The sequence below is a fragment of the Chrysemys picta genome, chromosome 19 (genome assembly GCF_011386835.1).
Source record: "Chrysemys picta bellii isolate R12L10 chromosome 19, ASM1138683v2, whole genome shotgun sequence".
Classification (NCBI taxonomy): domain Eukaryota; kingdom Metazoa; phylum Chordata; order Testudines; family Emydidae; genus Chrysemys; species Chrysemys picta.
This window is the reverse complement of record NC_088809.1, coordinates 2,286,139-2,307,411: the sequence shown is the minus strand read 5'-3', so window position 1 is coordinate 2,307,411 and position 21,273 is coordinate 2,286,139. Positions and strand designations below refer to the sequence as shown.

The 21,273-nt window shown below is 67.4% G+C and overlaps 2 protein-coding genes across 11 annotated transcripts in view; one reads left to right on the top strand and one right to left on the bottom strand.

Annotated features, from left to right (window-relative positions):
* GIT1 (GIT ArfGAP 1) overlaps positions 1 to 13,928 on the top strand; it is a 27,154-nt gene extending 13,226 nt beyond the window's left edge. For 3 of the 6 annotated variants that reach the window (XM_065573491.1, XM_065573488.1, XM_024105949.3), the window contains exons 5-22: positions 541 to 627; positions 1,209 to 1,339; positions 1,579 to 1,673; positions 2,250 to 2,292; positions 3,123 to 3,149; positions 4,114 to 4,162; positions 4,405 to 4,477; positions 7,197 to 7,294; positions 7,683 to 7,794; positions 8,026 to 8,153; positions 8,998 to 9,150; positions 9,720 to 9,947; positions 10,509 to 10,562; positions 11,048 to 11,134; positions 11,456 to 11,532; positions 12,138 to 12,320; positions 12,719 to 12,782; positions 12,894 to 13,928. In XM_065573491.1, the coding sequence (XP_065429563.1) occupies positions 541 to 627; positions 1,209 to 1,339; positions 1,579 to 1,673; positions 2,250 to 2,292; positions 3,123 to 3,149; positions 4,114 to 4,162; positions 4,405 to 4,477; positions 7,197 to 7,294; positions 7,683 to 7,794; positions 8,026 to 8,153; positions 8,998 to 9,150; positions 9,720 to 9,947; positions 10,509 to 10,562; positions 11,048 to 11,134; positions 11,456 to 11,532; positions 12,138 to 12,320; positions 12,719 to 12,782; positions 12,894 to 13,106 (1,902 nt within the window). In that variant the 3' untranslated portion in view covers positions 13,107 to 13,928. Of the gene's footprint in view, positions 1 to 540; positions 628 to 1,208; positions 1,340 to 1,578; positions 1,674 to 2,249; positions 2,293 to 3,122; positions 3,150 to 4,113; positions 4,163 to 4,404; positions 4,478 to 4,707; positions 6,000 to 7,196; positions 7,295 to 7,682; positions 7,795 to 8,025; positions 8,154 to 8,997; positions 9,151 to 9,719; positions 9,948 to 10,508; positions 10,563 to 11,047; positions 11,135 to 11,455; positions 11,533 to 12,137; positions 12,321 to 12,718; positions 12,783 to 12,893 lie in introns of those variants that run through there. The other 3 variants (XM_065573489.1, XM_065573487.1, XM_065573490.1) reach the window with 2 other exon arrangements.
* TP53I13 (tumor protein p53 inducible protein 13) lies at positions 13,761 to 21,273 on the bottom strand. Of its 5 annotated transcripts, none has more exons than XM_065573492.1 (4): positions 21,104 to 21,273; positions 18,509 to 18,614; positions 16,029 to 16,704; positions 13,761 to 14,203 (listed from the first exon to the last, which is right to left on the bottom strand). In XM_065573492.1, exons 1-4 carry the CDS (start codon positions 21,271 to 21,273, stop codon positions 14,094 to 14,096), a joined length of 1,062 nt encoding a protein of 353 aa, XP_065429564.1. In that variant the 3' UTR covers positions 13,761 to 14,093. The 5 variants fall into 5 exon arrangements, with proteins under 5 accessions (XP_065429564.1, XP_065429567.1, XP_042713921.2 ...); XM_065573495.1 differs by having other exon boundaries at positions 21,041 to 21,177; XM_042857987.2 differs by lacking the exon at positions 21,104 to 21,273 and adding an exon at positions 19,891 to 20,116.

Sequence of the window (21,273 nt, the reverse complement as noted above, 5' to 3'; positions counted from 1 at the left end):
CCTCTCTGGGTTCCCACCCCCTCCTGCTCAATGGAAAATCACCAGGTTAAAGATGGATTCCAGTTCATGTGACATGATCACATGTCCTGTGAGACTTCATGCCTTCATTCTTCCCAGCCTGACTCTCAGGAAGGCTTGCAAAGAAACAGAGCCATCCACCCTCAATTGTTCTGGTCAGTGGGAGCCATCAAGATTCAAAACCGCCATTAATGGCCCACACTTTGCATAATTACAATAGGCCCTCAGAGTTATACTTCGTATTTCTAGTTTCAGATACAAGAATGATACATACATACAAATGGGATGATCACACTCAGTAGATTATAAGCTTTGTAATGATACCTTACAAGAAACCTGTTGCATGAAGCATATTCCAGTTACGTTCTCTTCACACTCATTAGCATATTTTCATAAATCATATAGAGTGCAATGTCACAGGCTCCTCCCTGGGGCCAGGCGGGTGGTGGGTGCTGTGTCCAGGTTCCCAGGAGGCAGGTTCTGCTGGGCCGGGCAGCTGACGCTCTGCTGTGTCTCCTCTAGCAACTGCACTCCAGTGTGCGAACGGGGAACCTGGAGACCTGCCTGCGTCTGCTCTCGCTGGGTGCCCAGCCCACCTTCTTCCACCCGGTGAGGCCTGGCCGGGCGCCTCTGCCCTGCAGCAGGGAGGGGAAGGGGGTGGGCTCTGGGCCCTGCTGGCTCAGGAGGGCAGCAGAGGTCTGGGTGGGGAGGTTGTGGTGATGCCACGTCTCCGTTCCTGTGCTGGCACTAGGTGGCTGGGGCAGGCCTGGGCACCAGGGGGCAGCAGCCTGGCATGGTGCCGGGGTTCCCGGTTCACTACTGCAGCAGGGGGCGCCTCCTCTCAGCCCCAACACCAGCCCCAGGGCAGGCCAGTCCCTAGTGCGGCGCCGCACTGCCCCCTAGTGCCCAGCGCCAGGACTGCTCCGGGAGGGGCAGAGACCAGTGACCGTGCAGGGGCTGGGCGAGGCTCCCTAGAGCGGCCAGTGAGGGGGACCTCAGAGCCAGGCACCCCGTGGTTTCCATTTTCACTGGCAATGGGACAGCTCACTCCCGACCCGTAGCCCCACTAGCCCGGCCCCGGTGCCCCTCACTCCCGACCCGCAGCCCCCGCTAGCCCGGCTCTGGTGCCTTTCTAGTGGTTTGGTGCTACGTGCCAGTTGCCCTTGTCTGATTGCCTTGCCCTGCGCTAGGAGAAGGGCACCACCCCACTACATGTTGCTGCCAAGGCTGGACAGATCCTGCAGGCTGAGCTGCTGGTGGTGTACGGTGCCGACCCCGGGGCGCCCGATGTGAACGGCAGGACCCCCATCGACTACGCCCGGTGAGTGTCAGGGGCTGCCCGGCAGCGGGACCCCGGCTGGCTGCCCTGGAGAGGCCTCGCACGGACCCTGTCCAGTGACTATAGCGGCCCACGGGCAGCACAGAAGCATCCAAGTGTGTTGCTGGGGCCTGGAGCCTCTGTCGGCCAAGTGCAAAGCAGCCGTGCCAGTGCCCCCAGCGGGCGACCTGCGGGCACTTGGCTGCCCTGCTCCTGGTCTGACCTCTGCCCTCCCCCCGCAGGCAGGCGGCCCAACACGACCTCGCGGACCGGCTGGTGGAGTGTCAGTACGAGCTGACGGACCGGCTGGCCTTCTACCTGTGCGGCCGCAAGCCGGGTGAGTGCGGGGCTCGGGGGAACCCTGGGGAGGGCAGGGAGCTGTGGGGGAGGGGGCAGCGCCCCATGGAGGGATGTGGTCGGGGGGGGGAGGGGCTGCGCCCCGGAGAGGGATGTGGACGGGGAGGGGAGGGGCCGCGCCCCAGGAAGGGATGTGGGGAGGGGACACACCCCAGGAGGAATGGGGGAAAGGGGGCTGCGCCCCAGGGAGGAATGTGGGCAGGGGGAGGGGCTGCGCCCCGGGGAGGGATGTCAGTGGGGACCTGGGGTCGATGGGGGACAGCAAGCAGAGGGGCACGCAGGTGGTGCGTGTGGGGCTGGAATGGGGCCCATGGAGGGCTCTGCCTGCAACACTGGTTGATGCCCTGCTGGGCGTGGCCCAGAGCAGCGGCTGCAAAGGGGACGGTGATGCCCCCAGGGCAACGCGGCCCAGTAGCCTCCAGGGCCCTGTGGGGCGCAGTTGTGGGGCTTATAGCGCACCCACGGGAGCTCCCCGTTACCACTCCCCCACCCTCGTGCCAGGTGTGGGGGCTCCGGGCAGCGCCCGGCTAACAGGAGATGCCGTTGTTTTGCACAGACCACAAGAACGGGCACTACATCATCCCGCAGATGGCAGACAGGTGAGCGCCCCCCCACCCCGCTCTGCCACTGGGAGCCCCCCAGTGTGAGGGAGGAAATGCTGCCACCCTGTGGGCACTGTCGGAATTGCACCTTGCTCCCACTGAGCCGGCCAGGGGGTTGGGAGTGGGCAGCAGGGGGGGTCTCCCCTTCCCCACTACCCCGCACCTTCCGTGCACGCTGGGCCGGGTCGATGGTCTGGGACTTGGCCCCCTGCCCCTGAGTGCCTGCCCTGCCCTGAAGAGGGGACACTTGGCCCCACTGGGGTCTTGCCAAGGGGCAGTGCCAGCCCCCCTTGCCCTGGAGCGACCCAGCAGCATCGGACCCCTCACTCCCCATCAGGGGCAGGCTGGTGCAGGGCTGTGGCAGGGACAGTATGGCTGCCCCGTGGACTGGAGCTTGGAGCTTCCTTGCAGGGAGGCAGAGGGCCCAGGGCCTCCTGGTGGGGCTTCAGCTGGGGCAGGCGCTGGACTCGCCTGCAGTGGGTGCTTTTCTGGTTCCCGTGGCCAGTGCCAAGCCTACCACTCCACTCCCCTGGGTGTGTCTCTTGAGTGGTCCCTGGCGTGGGCGCTGCCCACGGGGCAGAGTGGTGGCTGGATGCCCGTGTGTCAGCCTGTGAGAGCACTGCATGGGGGCTGTGGGGCAGGGCAGGCATGGGTGTGGGTGTGGCTGCTGGTGCATCTACGGCTGTTGTGGGCGTGGCCATTGTGGGGCGTGGCTGTGGGCCTGGCCATGGCTGTTGTGGGCATGGCTGTGGGCGTGGCATGCCACTCCTGCGTTTAACGCCCTCCTTTATCCTGTTCTCCCCTCCGCTGCCTTCTCCGGAGTACAGGGCGCGCCCAAAGGGCACGGCGCAGAGGTATTGTCCCCTCCGCTCTGGTCTGTAGCGTCCGGGTGTGACGCGCCGCTGGGACCCGCTAGGCTGCCCCTGCCGCTGGCTCTTGGCCTTAACGTGCCGCCAGCTGGTTCAGTCTGTGTAGTGGCAGGAAGGGGTTGATAGAGGTGGGGAGCAGGGGGCATGGTGTGGCCTCCCCAGCCACCCGCAGCCCTGCCGGTGCCCCTCACTCCCGACCTGCAGCCCCCTGTTAGCCCAGCCTGGGACCCCCTCACCCACCCATAGCCCTGCCGGTGCCCCTCACTCCCGACCTGCAGCCCCCTGTTAGCCCAGCCTGGGACCCCCTCACCCACCCATAGCCCTGCCGGTGCCCCTCACTCCCGACCTGCAGCCCCATTAGCCCAGCCCTGGGACCCCCCCACCCGCCGCCCTGCCGGTGCCCCTCACTCCTGACCTGCAGCCCCCTGTTAGCCCAGCCCTGGGACCCCCCCAGCCATCCGCAGCCCTGCCAGTGCCCCTCACTCCCGACCTGCAGCCCCCTGTTAGCCCAGCCCTGGGACCCCCCCACCCACAGCCCTGCCGGTGCCCCTCACTCCTGACCTGCAGCCCCCTGTTAGCCCAGCCCTGGGACCCCCCCAGCCACCCGCAGCCCTGCCAGTGCCCCTCACTCCCGACCTGCAGCCCCCTGTTAGCCCAGCCCTGGGACCCCCCCACCCACAGCCCTGCTGGTGCCCCTCACTCCCGACCTGCAGTCCCCTGCCATTCCTTTCCTGACCCACATCGCCCTGCCAGTGCCCCAGGTCTAGCCGTTCATTGCCGTGGTGCCTGGTGGGTATATTGTGTCGAGGTGAGCCGAATGCCGTCTGTGGCCATACGGCTCGCCCCATTGCCCGAGGGCTTGTGGGTGCCCCAGGGGGTAGCTGGCGGGGGGTGTGGGCCAGCAGTGACCCCTCTTGCTTTGTCTCCCGCCCGCCCCCGGCTTGTGCAGCCTGGACCTGTCTGAGCTGGCGAAAGTGGCGAAGAAGAAGTTACAGGCGGTAAGTGGGGCTGGGGGCTGGGCCCTGCTGGGGGGGACCCTGGCCTGCAGCAGCCGCCCCTCGCAGACCAGCTGCCCTGGGACGGGGCTGATCCCAACCCCTGGGAACCCCCCACCCCCATGGGTCCCTGGTGCCGAGGGAGCTGGAGTTTGGCGTGGGCAGGACCAGGCCGAGTGGCTGCTCTGACTCCATCCTCCCCCGTCTTGCCCCGCCCCCCGTGACCCGCTCATCTCTGCTTCCAGCTCAGCAACCGCCTCTTCGAGGAGCTGGCCATGGACGTGTACGACGAGGTGGACCGCAGGGAGAACGACGCCGGTGCGTGGGGGGCAGGCAATGCTGGGCCGGGGGTGGGGCGATGCCAGGGCGGGTGGGACGCCGGTGTGGGGCGATGCCAGGGCGAGCGATGCTAGCACGAGGGGCAGAGGGCGAACGACGCCGGTGCGTGGGGGTGTGGGTGATGCCGGGCCGGGGGCTGGGGGTGGGCCGATGCTGGGGAAAGGGGGGTGGAATGATGCTGCCGCTGCGCTGTGGGGGGATGGGGCTTTGGGGAGCCAGGGATGGGTTTGGCCCAGGCTCTGGGCCCAGCTGGGAGCCCCCCAGGCTGCAGCCTGGGCCCTGGGGCGCCATGTGTGGGGCTGCTCCTACGGGTGCTGGGGTGCCCACTCCCTATGGACGCCAGCGGCAGGGAGTGCCCAGACCCCTCATCCCCTCCACGGCCAGCCCGGCTTGGGTCTGGCTGTGAGCCCCAGCCCTGTCACCCCCGTCCCACTGGCCTTGCTGTGCTCTGCCTGCCTGGCTGGCGCAGGGGGCGTGTGGCTCTGGGTGTGTGTGTGTGTGTGTGTGTGTGTGTGTGTGTGTGTGTGTGGAGAAAGCTGCCCCCCGGCGCTCTCGCTCGCTGGGCTCCGTGCTTTGCAGGGCAGAGGGGAGTTGCGGTGCCCATCAGGATGAGTCTATCCCCAGGTGCCCCGTAGCAGAGCCGGGAACAGACCCCAGGCTCAGTTCACTGAAACACGCTCCCCCGGCACAGCATGGCTGGCTGGCAGGTTTCTCGGCTCTGCCAGGCCCAGGCGGGGATCCCTCGGTGTCCGGATAGCAGGATTGCAGTGCCCAGGGCATAGCCCGGCTGGGCCCAGGTTCTGGCCTGCTGGGGTCGCTCAGCTGGGGGCGCGTCGGGGGGGCCCCAGCTGTGATGTAGCTCAGCTGCCCTGAGCTTGGGGGTCGCAGTGCAGGGACCCCGCCAGAGCGGCCTGCACAGGTGATGCCAGTGGGCGCCAGAGACCATCTGCCCCTCTCCGGCACGGCGTGCACTGCTGGGCCAGAGGTGCTGGGCCCGGCGCCAGGGACCGGAGAGGGCTTGGCTGGTACGAAATGCCTCCCTCAGGGCCAAGTGACCCCAGGATCCCCGCCACGCGCAGCCCCCAGCGCCCCCCGGCTTGCGTGGGGGAGCCCAGCGCTGCTCCTGGCCGGGGGGATCTAGAGCTGGGTGGGGCGCTGTGGCAGGAGTCGGGCCCGGGATGGGGCAGGGTGTCTCTCCAGTGGATGGGGCAGGGTGCCCATGAGCCAGCCAGGGCCGCTGCTGTGCCGCTCTGGGGCCAGCCCTTCCCGGGCGCGGGGGAGGCAGCGCTGCTGGGGCCTGCCCAGGGATGTGGTTCAGACACTGAGAGCAGCTGGCTCCCTCCGCCCCTCAGCCGGGAGCTGGGCCCGCCCTCCTCATTCCTTGGCAGCCGCTGCCTGCTGGCTGGGCTGGGCGGGGGGGCTCCTTCCTTCCACAGGCCGTGGGCTCCAGCGGGGCTGGGCAGGGCCGCGGGGGCCGGGCAGCCATCGGGCAACGCTCGAGGTGGGTCTGGGGGTTCCCACGCAGGGAGCGACTGGCTGCACCCCAGCTGCAGGGGGCTGGGAGCAGCCGTAGGGGGGGTGGGTGTCTGGGGGGTGAGGAGTGGGGGGCGGCGAGGGCTCCCCGCTGGGCTCGGGCTTGCGGCTGGGGCTCCAGCCTGGCCCTGTGGGCTGCTTTGCCCTGGGTTCCCTGCAGGCGATTGCCCGAGCGGAGGCTGCTGGCACCCGCTTGGCGGGACAGCCCTGGCTGCGGCTGGCTGCCCAGGGCGTCAGGCCGGCTGCCAGGGGGCTGGGCCTTGCCCCCCCGCCCCCGCTGTCCAGGCCCGGTCCCCAGAGCAGGGTGGATGGGGGGGTGGCCACAGAGGGGCCCAGCTCCCTCGGAGCGAGGCAGAGTCCCTGGTGCCAGCCAGGGGGAGGGGGGCGACGGGATCACTCCAGGCGCTGTCAGGGGCGTCTGGGACACGAGTGAAATCCCCTGTAACCCAGCCTGGCAGCTCCACAGGCACCCGGGGCGGACGGGTGCTGGTGCCTGGGAGAGGGGTGCAGTGAGCCCCCCACCTGGCCGCCCTGCCCGGGGGCCATGCTCTGGGCTTGGCATTGCCCAGCTGGTGCTGCCACATCGCTGCATGGCTCGTGCCAGACCGGAGCGGGCCGGCTCCTCCCTCTGCCCTGCTGGCTCCGGCTGGCCTGGGCGCGTGCTGCTCTCCCTGGGCCCTGCCCACTGGCCGGGGCTGAGCCAGCAGCCTGTTCTCTGGGGCCCTGGGGCAAGTCCCAGACCAGCTCTGGGCGAGGTGACCCTGGCACCGGGGCCTTGCACTTGCCTGGCTCAGCAGTGAGGCTTCCCCTTCCCTGTGCTGGGGGCTCCTGGCTGGCAGGAGGGGGTGTGGGGGCCCCTGAGCCTACCCCAGGGGGTGTGACAGCAGTCTGGCTGCTGAATGTGCCAGCTCTGGGGCTGGGCGGGTGGCCCTCTCGGGGCACTGGGAGTGCTGGGAGAGATAGTGAGGTCGCCAGGACTCCTGGGTTCAAACCCTGCTCTGTCCCTGGCTCGCTGCCTGGGCTGGTCCAGGCCTTCTCTGGGTCTCAGTTTCCCCCCAGTGCTGCTCCCGCGGGGCTGGGGTCTGTTCCGGGTGAGTGTGTGTGTCGGGGGGGGGGGCAGGGGCATCGAGGTGCCTGGTAACCGCTGCCCGTCTGCTCCCTGCAGTCTGGCTCACAACGCAGAATCACAGCACGCTGGTGACGGAGCGCAGCGCTGTGCCCTTCCTGCCCGTCAACCCCGAGTACTCGGCCACGCGAAACCAGGTACGCCGTGCCCCCCGCCAGCAGCACCTGACAGGGATAACGGTCACACCAGCCCCGACCCCCAGGGCCTGGCACCTCCCCTGTGCCCCTGGGGCTGGGGGTCCAGGCGTTGGGCCGGGGGCTCAGGGGATCCCCTTTGCATGATCCCAACTCTGCAGCGCCCCTCACTCCCGACCCACAGCCCCTCTCCCTGCCCTGGGCTCCCCCCTTCACAGCTCTGCGGTGCCCCTCACTCCCGACGTGCAGCCCCCTCGGGCAGTGGACGTGTGCTCGCTATCCTGCCCCCGGACCGGCCGGACCAGCCTCGCGTGTGGTGCTCGGTGCCGGGCAGCAGAGAGCGGGGCCCCAGGGGTGCTGCAGCCCATCTCACCCCCTCTCCCTCCACCAGGGGCGGCAGAAGCTCGCCCGGTTCAACGCCAGGGAGTTCGCCACCCTCATCATCGACATCCTCAGCGAGGCCAAGCGACGGCAGCAGGGCAAGAGCCTGGGGAGCCCCACAGGTGAGGGGGGGGGGGAGAACTCCACGGGGGAGGGGGAGGCCAGGGAGGATGGTGGTTCCTGGCTGCCGGGGGGAGGAGGGGCTGGGCAGAGGCGTTCTCCTCGCCATGGCAGCCCGGCTGCGGGGTGGCATGACCGTGGTGCCCCAGCACTGGGCTGGCATTGGCTGGCTGTGGCGCTCTGCCCCAGTGCACTGTGGGTGCTGAGGCGCCGGGACTCCCGTTTTCCCCCAGACACTGTCGACTACCCGGTGCGGAGCCAGAGTGACCCGGACGACCAGCACGACTACGACAGCGTCGCCTCCGACGAGGACACGGACCAGGAGCCTCTGCGCAGCGCCGCCCGCAACAACCGCGCCCGGGTGAGCCCTCGCGCTGCCCCTCCGGGCACCCTTACCACCTGCCCGCAGCCCCCTGTTAGTCCAGCCCTGGGCTCCCTGTGCCGGGTTGGGTCACAGAGACCCCCTTGGGACTGCACCTGACGTTCTGAGACTACCCCTGAGCCCATTTTCCCTGCCAGCTCGGGACTTCAGTGCCCTGTCTTGCTGAGCCAGACACGCCAGCCTGCTGCAAACCCACACGCAGGTCTGAACCACGTCCCCCAGAAGTTGCAGACTTAACTGAAAACCGCTTAAGCAGAGCTCCTGTCTCCAACACCCAGATACCCAGCTCCCAATGGGGTTCAAACCCCAAATCAATCCGCTTTCCTCTGTATAAAGCTTATACAGGGTCAACTCATACATTATTCGCCCTCTCTAACACTGAGAGAGAGATGCACAGCTGTTTGCTCCCCCAGGTATTAATTATTTCCTCTGGGTTAATTAATAAGTACAAAGTGATTTTATTAAGTATAAAAAGTAGGATTTAAAGTAGGTTCCAAGTAATAACAGGCAGAATAAAGTGAATTACCAAGCAAAATAAAACAAAAACACGCAAGTCTAAGCCTAGTACAGTAGGAAACCGAATACAGATGAAATCTCCCCCTCAGAGATGTTCCAATAAGCATATTCCAGTTACATTATATTCACACTCATTAGCATATTTTCATAGAATCATATGGAGTGCAATGTTACACTCCCCCCCAGCGCCCCGCTAGCCCAGCCCTGGGCTCCCTCTGCCCCCCACCCCGGAGGTGGCTGGGGCCGGGCCGGCGCGTGCCGGGGGTGGCTGGGACCCGGGCCCTGTGCTCAGTGGCTCTCCCCGCAGAGCATGGACTCCTCGGAGCTGTCGGACGGGCCCATCACGCTGCAGGAGTACCTGGAGGTGAAGAAGGCGCTGGCCGCCTCCGAGGCCAAAGTGCAGCAGCTGATGAAGGTGAACAACAGCCTGAGCGACGAGCTGCGTCGGCTGCAGCGTGAGGTTGGTGCTGGGCCGCGTCCCGCTGACGTCCTGCCCGTGCGCGGAGTGAACGTTGTTCTGGGCACCAACACGGAGGTGCTGTGTGGCGGGGGTGGGGCTGAAGGGTTCGGAGTGTGCGAGGGGCTCAGGGCTGGGGCAGGGGGTAAGGGCTGGGGGTGTGGGCTCTGGGGTGGGGATGTGGGGTTTGGGGTGCAGGAGGGGGCTCCGGTGAGGAGAGAGGACTCCCCCCCCCCCAGAAGCCCCTGGGCTGGGTGTGTGTCTGTGGGCCTGGTGCCTGGGGGGAGGAGAGGGCGTGTCTGTGGGCCCAGGGCCGTGGGGGGGCATCTGTGGGGCCGCGGGTGAGGCAGGAGGGGACATGTCTGTGGGCCTGGGGCAGGAAGGAGTGTCTCTGGTGCCAGGGCTGGGGGGAGGGTGTGTGTCTGTGGGCCCAGGGTTGGCAGGGGGGTCTGTGGGCCTGGTGCCTGGGGGGAGGAGGGGGCATGTCTGTGGACCCGGTGTCGGGGGCAGGAAGGAGCGTGTCTGTGGGGCCCGGGGGGGCGTCTCCGCCATGCGCTGCTCCATCCCTCCAGATCCACAAACTGCAGGCGGAGAACACGCAGATGCGGCAGCAGCCGGGCCCCGGGCATGCGGTGCCAACCCCCAGCGAGCGCTCGGAGCACGGGCATGGCGTGGCCACGGCAGCAGCTCACCGGCGCGACCGCCAGGCCTTCTCCATGTATGAACCGGGCTCTGCCCTCAAGCCCTTCGGGCAGCCCGTGGACGAGCTGGTCGGCCGCCTGCAGCCCTTCCACTCCAGCGTGAGTCCTGGGGGGAGCGGGGGCGGTCAGGGCCACGCCTGTCCCGGGGTGTCCCCTTGCTGCAGTCTGCAGGCACCGGTGGGGACTGCCCTCCGGGCCCCTCTTTCCTCCCCTAGCCAGTGTCTCAGCTCTGTGCACTGCCGCGTGGGGCCCAGAGCCCCCCCGCCTGGCGCTCTGTGGGCTCCATGGCTCAGGGCCCTCCATGCCCACTCCAGGTCTCTGCCACTGGGTGCTGGCAGAGGGCACCGTGCTGCCAGCCAGCATGCTGCGAGATCAGTGCCCTCTTGGCAGCAGCATGGCCCAGTGGAACCAGCCCCTGGACTCCTGGGTCCTAACCCCAGCTCTGAGGCCTGGTCTGTGTGAATGGGGCCTGGGCCGCCCAGTGAGTGCCGATGCTGCTTGTCAGTGGCCATGAGGCAGCTGGTCTCCCCACGGTGGTGTCTGAGGGGGGCTGACGGGACGCTGGGCATGGCGCTGACTGGGGCATGAGCCACTCCGCTGGTGGTGGGGCAGGGCACTGTTGGGAGCAGCTCTGGGGGGTAACGTTTGCTGTGTCCCCAGGAGGTGGACGATGAAGCGGTGTACTCCACGCACATCCCGGCCAGCGGGTACCGGGTAAGGGGGCCAGGGCGTCGGGCGGGGGGGTGGAGGGACGGTGAGCCGCAGATAGACCCTGGGACTGGCTTCCTGTGGGGGGAGAGGGGAGGAGCCCAATGGGTCATGCTCACCCTGCTATAAGTGTGATACATGCCCCCTGTGCCCGTGTGGGGGGACGCTGGCCCTGTGGTGCTGGAAAAGGGGTGCCCTGCTGCCCTCTCTCCACGGTGTGCGTGGGCAGCCCAGCCCTGCCCCCCACCGCTCTCTGTACGCATGTCGCAGTGCGGGGGGTTAGCGTGGGACCCCCAGTGGGCCAGGGCCCGAGGGGCGGCTGCTGCTAGCTGGAGCCCTGGTGCAGCCGCTTGGGACGGATGCTGTGGAGGGGGTAACTCGTCATCGATTGGGAGTCGGGCGTTCCTCGAGCGCCCCAATGGGTTGTCTTTATGGGGAGGGGCTGGCACCTTTCGTACCCACTCGCCCCGACTCTCCCTGTCCTCTTGCAGATCCGGAAGGGGGTGTCTGCCTCCTCGGTGCCCTTCCCCCCCTCCTCCCCGCTGCTCTCCGGCATGCAGGACGGCGCCCGCCACATGGTGACGTATTCGCTCTGAACCAAAGGGGAGGGACCGGCCATGGGGCAGACGAGTGGGGGGGTTAAGCCCTCGATGCTGGGTGTTGGGGGTGCCCATCTCTGGGTGGGCGGGGTGGCTGCATCGTCCCTGTGCCCATCACTGGGGCAGATCCCAGCCCTATGCCCGGGGCGGGGGAGAGCTCTGTACAGGGAGCCCCATGACGGGGTTCCCCAGCCCCGCAGGGGAGGGTCCAGGAGCCTACCATGGGGGAGGAGGGGTCATGGACCCCGTGGGGAGCTGGGGGTGGAGCCTGCACCTGACGCTGCTCCGCCTCCCCTCTAGACCAGCAAGCTGGACCGGCACGGCAGCGGGACTGACAGCGACTATGACAACACACAGGCTGGCGAGACACTGCTCAGGTCAGGGGCAGGGCTGCTCAGGTCACGGGCGGGGCCTGGCAGGGTGGGGTGGGGCCAGGGAGCTGCTGCTCTGGTCAGGGGCGGGGCCAGGGACCTGCTGCTCAGGGACGGGAGGGGCTTAGTGGAGGGCGGGGCCAGGGAGATGATGCTCGGGGGGGAGGGGCTTAGTGGAGGGCGGGGCCAGGGAGATGCTGCTCGGGGGGGAGGGGCTTAGTGGAGGGCGGGGCCAGGGAGATGCTGCTCAGGGGAGGGGAGGGGCTTAGTGGAGGGCGGGGCCAGGGAGATGCTGCTGGGGGGGAGGGGCTTAGTGGAGGGCGGGGCCAGGGAGATGCTGCTCAGGGGAGGGGTGGGGCCGGGCCGAGGTGCACTTGGCGGCTCTCCAGGCCCGGTGCCCATGCTGGCAGGCAGAGCGCTGGGAATCCCACCCAGCGATGGTGCGCAGCCCCTGAGGCAAGGGCCCTGGAGCGGCCTGGGGCAGGTCTCCTGGCGAGTGATCGCCTCCCATGGGCCTGGCACAGCCCCCTCCCTGGCTGGGCCGGGGGTTGCCCTGGTTCATGGCCTGCTGCCCGGCTGCCCCTGACCCAGCGCCGGCTCCGTCCCTGCAGCATGGACGGGAAGCGGTTCCTGGACCTGGGGAAGGACGATGACTTCCACGCGGAGCTGGAGGCCCTGGACGGGGAGCTGGACCCCGGGCTGCCCAGCACCGAGGACGTGATCCTGAAGACCGAGCAGGTCACCAAGAACATCCAGGAGCTGCTGCGGGCCGCCCAGGAGTTCAAGCATGACAGGTAGGGGCGGAACTGGGGCTGGGGGCTCAGAGCCATGGGCACTAGAGCTGAGCCCCCCTTTCCTGGCCAGGTTCCTCATGGTGGGGGAGGGACTGGGGGCTGGATCCCGCCAGCCAACGACCCCCTGCAGTTCCGGTTGGTCTAAGGGCTCTGCCTCAGTATCTCTTGGGCCGTTGTGTGCTGCTGCCACTGCCCATCCCCCAGAAGTGGCTGCATTGCTGGGGTTGGGAGTAGGCTGCTCCAACTCCCAGCTGCTGGTATGGGCATTTTCTCCACTTGGTGTCTGCTGGGGGTTGGGTGCGGGAGCTGGAGCCACCTGGTGTCCCGGCTATGCCCCACTGGGGGTGGGACTTGTCCTGTGGCTGGGCCAGGCCTCACAGCTCTGCCTTCTCCCCCAGCTTCGTGCCCTGCTCCGAGAAGATCCACTCCGCCGTCACCGAGATGGCCTCGCTCTTCCCCAAGGTAAGAGGGGCCTGTGTGCCCTGTGCCCAGGGTTCCACCCCTGTCCTGCCCCTGGCGCCCCTGCCTGGCAGCGGGAGCTGAGCCCCAAGGCCTGTCTCTGCCCTGCTGCAGAAGCCAGCCCTGGAGACGGTGCGCAGCTCCCTGCGGCTGCTCAACGCCAGCGCCTACCGGCTGCAGAGCGAGTGCCGCAAGACCATGCCGCCGGAGCCTGGCGCGCCCGTGGACTACCAGCTCCTGACGCAGCAGGTCATCCAGTGTGCCTACGACATCGCCAAGGCCGCCAAGCAGCTGGTCACCATCACCACCCGCGAGAAGAAGCAGTGAGGCCTGGTCCCCGCCTGGCGGCTCCCTCCCCCCCCCCGGGCAGGACGTGGGGCTGGGGAATAGCCAACGCAAGTGTCCTTAGTCTGCCCATGGGACCTGAGCACGTGCCATTCCTAGCCCCCCGTGCTGCCAGTGTGGGGCTCCGGCCGTGCCCCCTCCCCCCACGCTGCCCGTGTCCAGCGTGGGGCAGAGCGGGGCTCTGGCAGTGTCCTCTCCCCCCACACGGCCAGTGTCCTGGCATGGCACTGGCCCAGCCCCCTCCCCCACGCAGCAGCCCTAGGGACACTCCCCGATGGAGCAGGTGCCAATGCCCAGCCGCGTGGCGTGGCTGTGTGTGCCCCCCTGTACATAGCCCCTCATTCTGTTCTCCCAGCCCCACCCGCCATCAGCCAAGGAACCACTAACTGGGCAGCGGGGAGCCCTCGGCCCTCTCCCCCGCCCCACGTGTGTAGCTGTCTGTGGTGGGCAGAGCAGCCACACCCATAGCGGTCTCAGCCCGCAGCATTACACTGGACCCGGAGCCCGGCCATGGCTGGCGACCGGCATGTTCCCCCTGTGTGTGAGTGTGAGCCCCCAGCCGCTCCGCGGCAGGCTCCTCACCTCATGCCCAGCCCCTGGGCCCTCCCCCACTGCCCCAGGATTTTTCTCTACAGCCCAAGTCACAGTGCCAAGGGCCCAGGCTCCCCGGCAGGCTCTGACCCTCGCCAGGAGCTGGGTGCCCGGGGAAGCAGTGGGGAAGGGGCGGAGAAGGGCCCAGGCTGGCTGGGGCCTGTACGGCCAGGTGTGTACTGTACATTTGTATCAAATAAAGTTGTGACTGTGGCCCTGTCTGCCAGCAGCCCTGGCTTGCCCCTGAGCCCCCAGCCAGCCCTTCCTGCCCTCCGCCCACCAGGGGCAGCCAGACGCAGCACCTCTCTTCAAACACTTTATTCAGCACAAAGCGGGAGCCGCCCCCGCCCCAGGTGTGTCTTGCCCACGCGCTCCCCGCTAGTCCGAGCTCTCGCTCGACGCCCCCTGGAGCAGCAGCCGCCTCTGCTGGGGGCGCTGCCGCTTCTTGCGCCTGCTGGGGGCCGACAGGAGCCGCCTCTTGAGCAGAGCTGCACAGAGACAGAGCGTGGTCAGGCCCCGCCGGAGGGGGCTGCTGTGGGCTCTCGCCCAAGGGGGGGGAAGGAAGGTGCTGTGGGTACTCACCGGAGGGGGGAGGGGGAGGGGGAGTGCTGTGGGCACTCACCCGAGGGGAGGGGAGGAAGGGGTTCTGGGCACTCACCCGAGGGGGGTGTGTGCTGTGGGCACTCACCCGAGGGGGGGGGGTGCTCTGGGCACTCACCCGAGGGCAGGGGGGTGCTGTGGGCACTCACCCGAGGGGAGGGGAGGAAGGGGTTCTGGGCACTCACCCGAGGGGGGTGTGTGCTGTGGGCACTCACCCGAGGGGGGGGGGTGCTGTGGGCACTTACTCAAGGGGAGAGGGGAGCTGTGGGCACCCACCCGAAGGGGAGGGGGGGGAAGGAAGGTGCTATGGGCACTCACCCGAGGGCGGGGGAGGGGGAGTGCTGTGGGCACTTACTCAAGGGGAGAGGGGAGCTGTGGGCACTCTCTGGAGGGGGGGGGAGGAAGGTGCTGTGGGCACTCACCCGAGGGAGGGGGAGAGGGGGGGTGCTGTGGGCACTTACTCAAGGGGAGAGGGGAGCTGTGGGCACTCTCCGGAGGGGGGGAGGAGGAAGGTGCTGTGGGCACTCACCCGAGGGGAGGGGGGGTGGCTGTGGGCACTCTCCTGAGGGGAGGGGGGGTGCTGTGGGCACTTACTCGAGGGGAGGGGGGGTGGCTGTGGGCACTCACCCGAGGGGAGGGGGTGCTGTGGGCACTCACCCGAGGGGAGGGGGTGCTGTGGGCACTCTCCTGAGGGGAGGGGAGGGGGTGCTGTGGGCACTCACCCGAGGGGAGGGGGGGTGGCTGTGGGCACTCACCCGAGGGGGGGGGGGGAAGGTGCTGTGGGCACTCTCCGGAGGGGGGTGGGTGGTGGTGGCTGTGGGCACTCTCCTGAGGGGAGGGGAGGCTGTGGGCACTCACCGGAGGGGGGGGGGGGGAGGAAGGTGCTGGGGGCACTCAGCCGAGGGGAGGGGAGGGGGGGTGGCTGTGGGCACTCACCCGAGGGGGGGGGGGAAGGTGCTGTGGGCACTCTCCGGAGGGGGGTGGGTGGTGGTGGCTGTGGGCACTCTCCGGAGGGGAGGGGAGGCTGTGGGCACTCACCGGAGGGGGGGGGGAGAGGAAGGTGCTGGGGGCACTCAGCCGAGGGGAGGGGGGGTGGCTGTGGGCACTCACCCGAGGGGAGGGGGTACTGTGGGCACTCTCCGGAGGGGGGGGGGGAAGGTGCTGTGGGCACTCAGCCGAGGGGAGGGGGGGGCACTCACCCGAGGGGAGGGGGGGGTGCTGTGGGCACTTACTCGAGGGGAGGGGGGGTGCTGTGGGCACTCACCCGAGGGGAGGGGTGGTGGTGGCTGTGGGCACTCACCGGAGGGGGGGGGGAGGAAGGTGCTGTGGGCACTCACCGGAGGGGGGGGGGAGGAAGGTGCTGTGGGCACTCTCCGGAGGGGGGGGGTGGGGTGGCTGTGGGCACTCTCCTGAGGGGAGGCTGTGGGCACTCACCCGAGGGGGGGGGGGGGAGGAAGGTGCTGTGGGCACTCACCCGAGGGGAGGGGAGGGGTGGCTGTGGGCACTCACCCGAGGGGAGGGGTGGCTGTGGGCACTCTCCTGAGGGGAGGGGGGGGAGGAAGGTGCTGTGGGCACTTACCCGAGGGGAGGGGGGGTGGCTGTGGGCACTCTCCGGAGGGGGGGGGGAGGCTGTGGGCACTCACCGGAGGGGGGGGGGAGGAAGGTGCTGGGGGCACTCACCCGAGGGGAGGGAGGGGTGCTGTGGGCACTCACCGGCCAGGGGCTCCTGCCCCGCGTCGCCCGGGGCCCAGTAGAGGCTCTGGCTCTTGCGGCACTTGCGGTGAAGCCGGGTGTACAGGATGGCGAGGGTCAGCACCACCAGCAGGAAGGTCAGGGCGCTGGCGGCCCAGGCCGCTTCCTCCGTGCGGGGCGTGGGTACGTAGGCCTGTGGGGCCTGCCCCTCCGGCATGGCTCCCCGCTGGGCCACAGCGTTGGGACACGAGCATGCCAGGCGCCCAGGGCCCTCCTGCACTTGGGGCGTTGGGGGGGGCAGAGCCGCAGGCCCATTGACACCTCCGGGAGTTGCACTGGCCTGCGGCAGAGCGTCTGTTGGTGGGAGCATGGGGGCTGAGGGCTGCCCAGCTGTGGCTCGGGTGCTCAGGGAGCTGCCAGGGGGTGGCGCTGTGTCCAGGTGATTCCAGTCATCTCTGGGCTCAAGGGTCGCCCCACCCCCTGCCTGGCTGTGCCCAGGGCCCACGCTGGCTCCTGGGAGCTCTGGTGTCAGGCTCCCCGACTTGTTCCTGCTGCTGCCAGTGATCCTGGAGCGCGGCTGGAGGTGTCCCTCAGGCACCGGCAGTGCCTTGTCCAACACAGGGGGGCCTCGCCGGGCTGCCGTAGGCCTCCCCTCCACCGAGCGTGAGCGGCGGGGTCTGTGGTTGTTCAGCAAGGCCTGGGGGGTGAGAAGGGGGGGGGGTCAGAAATGGGGAGCACCTGCTGGTTCCCCTGTAAGACTAGTGCCAGCTCCACCGTGCCAGCTCCATCCCATTTGCCATGGAGGGGACGGGAATAACCTGCAGCCAGGTACAGAGCTGGACTGGGACTCCCATCCCTTTCCTCCATCAATACCACCTCCATTATGGGAGCTGCTGCCAGCTGGCCCCTAGACCCACTACATGTGGCTGTGCTCACCTGCCCGCATTGCCCCAGGCCCACACCACCTGCCGCCCCACCTCCATCCCAGACCCTCTGGATGCTTTTCCTCAGCCATCCACGGCCCGTGCCATCTCCAGCATGGCACCCACACGGCCAGTGCCAGGCGCTGGGGACGGGTCAGGTCAGAGGGTGAGTGACCCACCTCACGGGCATTGGGCATCCAGGCAGGAAAACCTGTAAACACACAAAGTGCCAGGTGGCGGCCCACCAGAGGCTGACTTTGACCCAAATTGGCAGAAAGCTTCTAAATACAATTGCTAATGCAGGTGTGGAGTGCGACCAGTCCTGGTCTGGTAAGTTTGGGAAGTATTTAGCCCCAGGTGATAGATCAGCAAATACCGTACCTAGCTCTAAAGGACAACCCAGGGAATTCTGGGCCAGTCAGAAAGATAATGGAGCAAATAATCAAGCAATCACTGTGGAAGCAGCTAGAAGATAATACGGTGATAAGTCAAGAACAAATCATGTCAAACTAACCCGCGTGGATTGGGTCTGGTCAATAGCTTCATCAGTGATATCGATAATGGCAAAGAGGGTGCACATATCAAGTCTGCGGGCGATACCAAACTGGGAGAGCAGGCGCGGTAGGGAAGATGCGGTGCACTCTGATGCATGCGGCTGTGACAGTGACAAATGCAGCAACGGCGCATCGGACACGTCAGAGACAGATACTGCAAATTACTGTGACTACAAACCATAGGAAGGACGTTGCATTAGCCATGCAGTAGTTCCAGGTAGGGGTTACGTACAAGTCTCTGGGTATACTGCAGTGTTCCCACAATATACTCTCCCAAGACATTCTGCAGCCCTTCTACAAAGGGCCCTTACCGTTATGTCAGTACTTTACATGTACTGTCATTGTAGTCAGTGACAGTAAGAAATAATGACAGTCGTCCCATGGCTGCTTTACACTAGTGTCTCTGGCCGAGCAGAAATCTGTTTTATAATTACATGTTCTCAAATCAGTCCATTCCACAACGTGTGACAAATAGTGAGATGTATTACATGGTACAGCCACACTCCTGCTGTCCTGTCACTACAGCCTTTTGCTTTAACCAAAGGCAAAAAGGTTCAGGGAAATGCACAAACTATCTCCTGAGGTGAAACATTTCCCCCACTCTCCAGAACAGGAACTACCCTGAGGACACACTTGCATTATCAATGGTATTTAGAAGCTTTCTGCACAATTAGACTCTGGGTCTTTGAGGAATGGCCCTTGCTGGGATTTCATGGTTTGGGATTGGATGCTTGATAACATTGAAAAGTTACGTGATATCGAAAACCGGCCCCACTTCCTGCCTCTGCACCCGCCATGGGATGCCCACTGGGCATCTGCCGAACGTGGGCGCAATGCCACTTTTCCTAGCTGCTGGCTTACTCCCTAGTGCCCCAAATGGGTCTGGGCTGGTCGCCTGCTGGGGGGTGTGTGTGCACTGAGGACATCAGCCCCTGTGACTCTGGCCCCCACCCACTAGCCCAGGCAGCTCTGCTCTGGCCCCCGATTCTCCAGCCAGCCCCTCCCCCTGCAGTCCCCGACTCACCCGCTCCTGCATGACGCTGCTGTGGCGGGTCAGGCTGTATTGGACCAGCCGGGCCTGGAGGCTGGGGAGGGGGCACGGGTAATCGAGGAAGGCCACCCCCTCCGTGCTGGGGGCAGAGAAGAGGCATGTCAGTGGAGCAGGAGCAGAGGACGACTCCTGCATGCTAGCAAGGGTTTGAAGCCTGACCCTTGCTCCGAGGGGTGCAAAGGTGAAAGGGCAGCGCCCTCCACCAGGCTGGCAGGACTACAGCCCTGCTGCGGGGGAGACGCGCTGGCACCCCGGGGCCTGGTGCAGCCGAGTGGGGGAGCAGGGTGCTGTACACCTCGTCCCCCGGCGTCTCGGCTCGGACGGGGAACCGCTCCCACGTGCCCCGGGCTCACTCAGCCCGTGCTGGGGCGACAGAAGTGCACTCACCGGCCACAGCCCCCAGCAGGCGGTGGGGCGCAAAGCCAGTGCCGGAGCGCCCCTTTCACACCTCCCCTCCCCAGAGCGCGCCCCGCCCCTCTGCCCTCGGGCTCCTTCGGGGCGTGACCCCCTTTTACACGATCAGCCCGGTGCTAACAGCTGCAGGCTGAGCGTGGGGCCCCTCCACAGGCGCATGCTCCGGCCGGGTGCCCCCCCGCCCCAGCGCCCTGCTGGTGGTCGCAGACCTCCGAGCGCCCCGCATTGCTGGCGGGGGCAGGGGCCGTGCCAGGGCACCACCCAGCCACACTCTGCCAGCGGCTCTGACCTGCAAGCCGGCCTCGCGCCTCGGCCGGGTGCCCGCCGCAGGGCGCAAACGGGCGCTGCCTCCAGCCACAGGCGAGCCAGCCCAGGGCGTGCGGGGCTCCAGGGCAGGGCTGCCATCTGGGCACGTTCTCATTGGCTCAGCTGCGGGAGGGCGGGTCGCGGGTCCCAGGGAAGCCAATGGGAGCGGGCGAGAGGGCTGTGTAGGATTTAAAGGGGAAGGCGCCTGCCGGCCTGGCACGGTCCAGAGACGCGTCTGGCACGGGGGGGGGGGGGGAGGGGGGCGGTGCCAGCTGTGGTGCCAGGACCCAGCCCTGTCACGTGACGACGGTGGGGCGGTATCTGTAAGGGGGCAGCACGTGCCCCTGGACAGACGAACAGACTGTCCCCTTCAGGGGGTCCCTGCTGCTGGGCACCCATGGGGCTAATGCAATGCCTAGGGCCTGCTGAGCGGGGGCAGGGCAGAGAAGGGGGGAGCCAGGGCTGCCCTGCGGGGGGCCAAGCCAGCGCCAGCTCCACTGCAACGGCAAGTCCAGGAACAAAGCTTAATGCGCGAGGGACCCCAAGTCCCTGCCGGGCCCTGCCCCCGGCCTGCTCCGCCCCCCCCCCCGGCCTGCTCCCCCCGAGCCCCGCCCCCCCCCGGGCCCTGCCCGCACCTGCCCGGTGTCGCAGGCTGCGGCCGCCCAGCCCAGCAGCCGGGTCCCGCGGCGATTCCTCCATCCGGCCCGGGTCAGAGCCCGGCGAGGTGGGGGGTGGGGAGTGGACGAGAGAAGTGGGGGCTGGGCAGTGGGAGGGCCAGGGTAGGAGGGGTTGGGGGTATAGGGCAGTGGGGGGGCGGTACGGGGCCTGGGGGTATGGGGCAGTGGTGGGCCAGCGAGCAGGGGGCGGCGGTATGGGTCCGGGGCAGGGAGGGGCTGGGAGGTACAGGGTGGGGAGGCTGGGGGGTAGGGGGCAGTGGGTACAGGGCAGCCCCTGGGATCTGCCAGGTCCCAGGATGGGCATGGTTCTGTTCTACGCCGTGAGGTCACATGTGGAGCCCCCGCCCCATGGCTCAGCCCACATGGCCTGTGGGGGACAGGCCCTGCCCTGGGCAGACCCAGCCTGGGGGCCCCTGGAGCCGCCCCGTGTGGACTTTGTCCCAGCGCGCCTGGGAGAGGAGCCGGGGGCAGAGAACTTTGCCCATTGCCTTGGCGCTGGTGGCAGGATGAGCAGCTCCCGGCCCCAGCAGCCTTTCACCTTCCCCACCCTTGCCGGCTGCCACAGAAACTGCACATGCCCCCATGTGCCCAGGGGGCTTTCCTGCCCCGGAGAAACAGAATCCTCCCTCCTGCCCGGCCTCTGGCCCCCCCCAGGCGCCGCAGTGCGAGGCTCAGGGAGGGACAGGGTCTGTGTGCAGAGCGCGCGGGGCCCAGGACAAGAGAAAAGGAAGGGTCGAAGGGCAGGTTCACAGCCTGAGCCTACGAAGTCACCCACCAGCACTCAGCGCAGGATCGAGGCCTTAAAGCGCACCCAGGAACAAGGGCCTGCCCCTCCTCCTGTGGGCTGTGTGGTAGAGGGAGCAGGAGGGGGGTGAATTACCCCACAGCGCTAGGAGCCACTATGGTGCGCAGGGGCCTGCAGGGCTGGTACAGGGTGGAATGGTTCCCTTTCTGTGCCACTCGGGGGGGGGGAGGGGCAGCAGGCAGAGTGCTTTGCTAGGGAAAATTCTCAGCAGCCTAGGCCTCTCCCTGAGAAACCCTCCCCCTGCAGCCGAGCCGTGGGGCAGTACCCCAGCTCCATGCCTGCAGCCGAGCCATGGGGCAGTACCTCTGCTCTGCGCCTGCAGCCGAGCTGTGGGGTTAGGCCAGAAGAGCCATGCACTCATTTCACCTGAACTCCAGTATGCCCACGTCAACGCCCTTCGCCTGGTCACTCCTGCGTGTGCCCCATGCCCTGTTTCTGGGCGGGCGCCTGGCTCCTCCAGGGCTCCAGCAGCTCGGCCTGGCCAGGCATCTGCACTGCTCGCCCACCCCAGGAACTGAGCCACTCGTTCTCCGCAT

Excerpts from the sequence above, each read along its gene's own strand:
- TP53I13 (XM_065573492.1), bottom strand. The coding sequence starts at position 21,273 with ATGCGGAGAACGAGTGGCTCAGTTCCTGGGGTGGGCGAGCAGTGCAGA. Across the intron at positions 18,615-21,103 it reads GTGGGCATACTGGAGTTCAG|CACGGAGGGGGTGGCCTTCC; the intron begins GTGAAATGAGTG and ends CTCTGCCCCCAG. Across the intron at positions 16,705-18,508 it reads GCAGCGTCATGCAGGAGCGG|GCCTTGCTGAACAACCACAG; the intron begins GTGAGTCGGGGA and ends CTCACCCCCCAG.